Below are 1,087 nucleotides of genomic sequence, written 5' to 3' on the forward strand. Positions count from 1 at the left end.
GGATGGATGGAGGGCGATTGATTTCCAGTTCTGGACGTGCCCAGCCAATGTCCGATGAAGTCATCCGTCGATCCCAATGATGTCAGAAAACGTGCCAACGAGTGCAGCCCTACTATGAAAGGACCAACAAACATAAAGGAGAGTTCTGGTTTTCTTGGGGCCCATGTGTTTGTCAAGCTCCTTTTGTCATCAACTCCATTCAACAAACCTGATCGTGTATGAACGTGTGTGCATGCGTAGGTCGACTCACTCGATCCTGGTGGGACCTATCCTGGTCCGAGAACCGGTAAGTCGAGCGTGGTGGACCATCCACGGGTATGAGGGTCTGTGTTATGTATCTGTTTCATCCATGCACTCCATAAGGCCGATTACCCGAGTTCTGTCTTCTCCGCTGGATACTCGTGCACCTACTACTGTATGTGTAGTCCGCGGGCTGAGAGGGGAAAGAAATAAAGCCCCCCCTCCCCCCTACCTGATTAGCTCTCCCTCCGCCCCCGCAATGGTGCACTCGTCAACCACTCACTCACTCCCTCACTAAAACCAGCCAAGCACCTAGTCAGGACCAAGGAAACCAATCTGCATGGCCATCTGTTTTCTACTGCCCTGAGCAAAAGCCATCTTCCGAGTCTTCTCAAGTTTGCTCTCATGAAGAGTTGAAGACCACAACATGTCCCTATTTTCGTGTGTTTGGATACTCCTTGTGTGCGGATCGTGCTTGTCATGGGGGCAGGAAATGCCCTCGTTGTCACCTATGTTAGGCGGGTACCCACCCGTGGACGTGAATGAGTTAGACCCGATGACTTTGAATTGGAACCAGGTAAGACGGACAAGCTTAAGCCAGAATTGATGCCAAATAGAGGGACGGATCCATTCACACCCCTGCCCGTTGTTGGATCACTTCAAACTTGTGCATTCCATCATGTCGTTGTGGCTGTTTCAGGTCCATTACTTGGTCCGAGAAATGCTCATCGAAGCTGATGATCTGAAACGAGAGCATGACTTACTGTACAAGGAATTGCAATCGTGCTACGGATTGGAGGACTGTTTGAGCGGATTTGACCTCCTTAACAAGAACATAGGTAAGACT

General features: G+C 50.1%; 1 protein-coding gene across 1 annotated transcript in view; it reads left to right on the plus strand.

Moving 5' to 3' along the window:
* The first annotated feature begins 537 nt into the window (after positions 1 to 537).
* The window catches only part of LOC131880958 (putative uncharacterized protein DDB_G0286901), a 6,507-nt gene continuing 5,957 nt past the window's right edge, over positions 538 to 1,087 (plus strand). The window contains exons 1-2 of the mRNA XM_059227690.1: positions 538 to 817; positions 941 to 1,079. Coding sequence (XP_059083673.1) covers positions 668 to 817; positions 941 to 1,079 — 289 coding nt within the window. The 5' untranslated portion in view covers positions 538 to 667. The remainder of the gene's footprint in view (positions 818 to 940; positions 1,080 to 1,087) is intronic.

This window comes from Tigriopus californicus, chromosome 5 (assembly GCF_007210705.1).
Source record: "Tigriopus californicus strain San Diego chromosome 5, Tcal_SD_v2.1, whole genome shotgun sequence".
Classification (NCBI taxonomy): Eukaryota; Metazoa; Arthropoda; class Copepoda; order Harpacticoida; family Harpacticidae; genus Tigriopus; species Tigriopus californicus.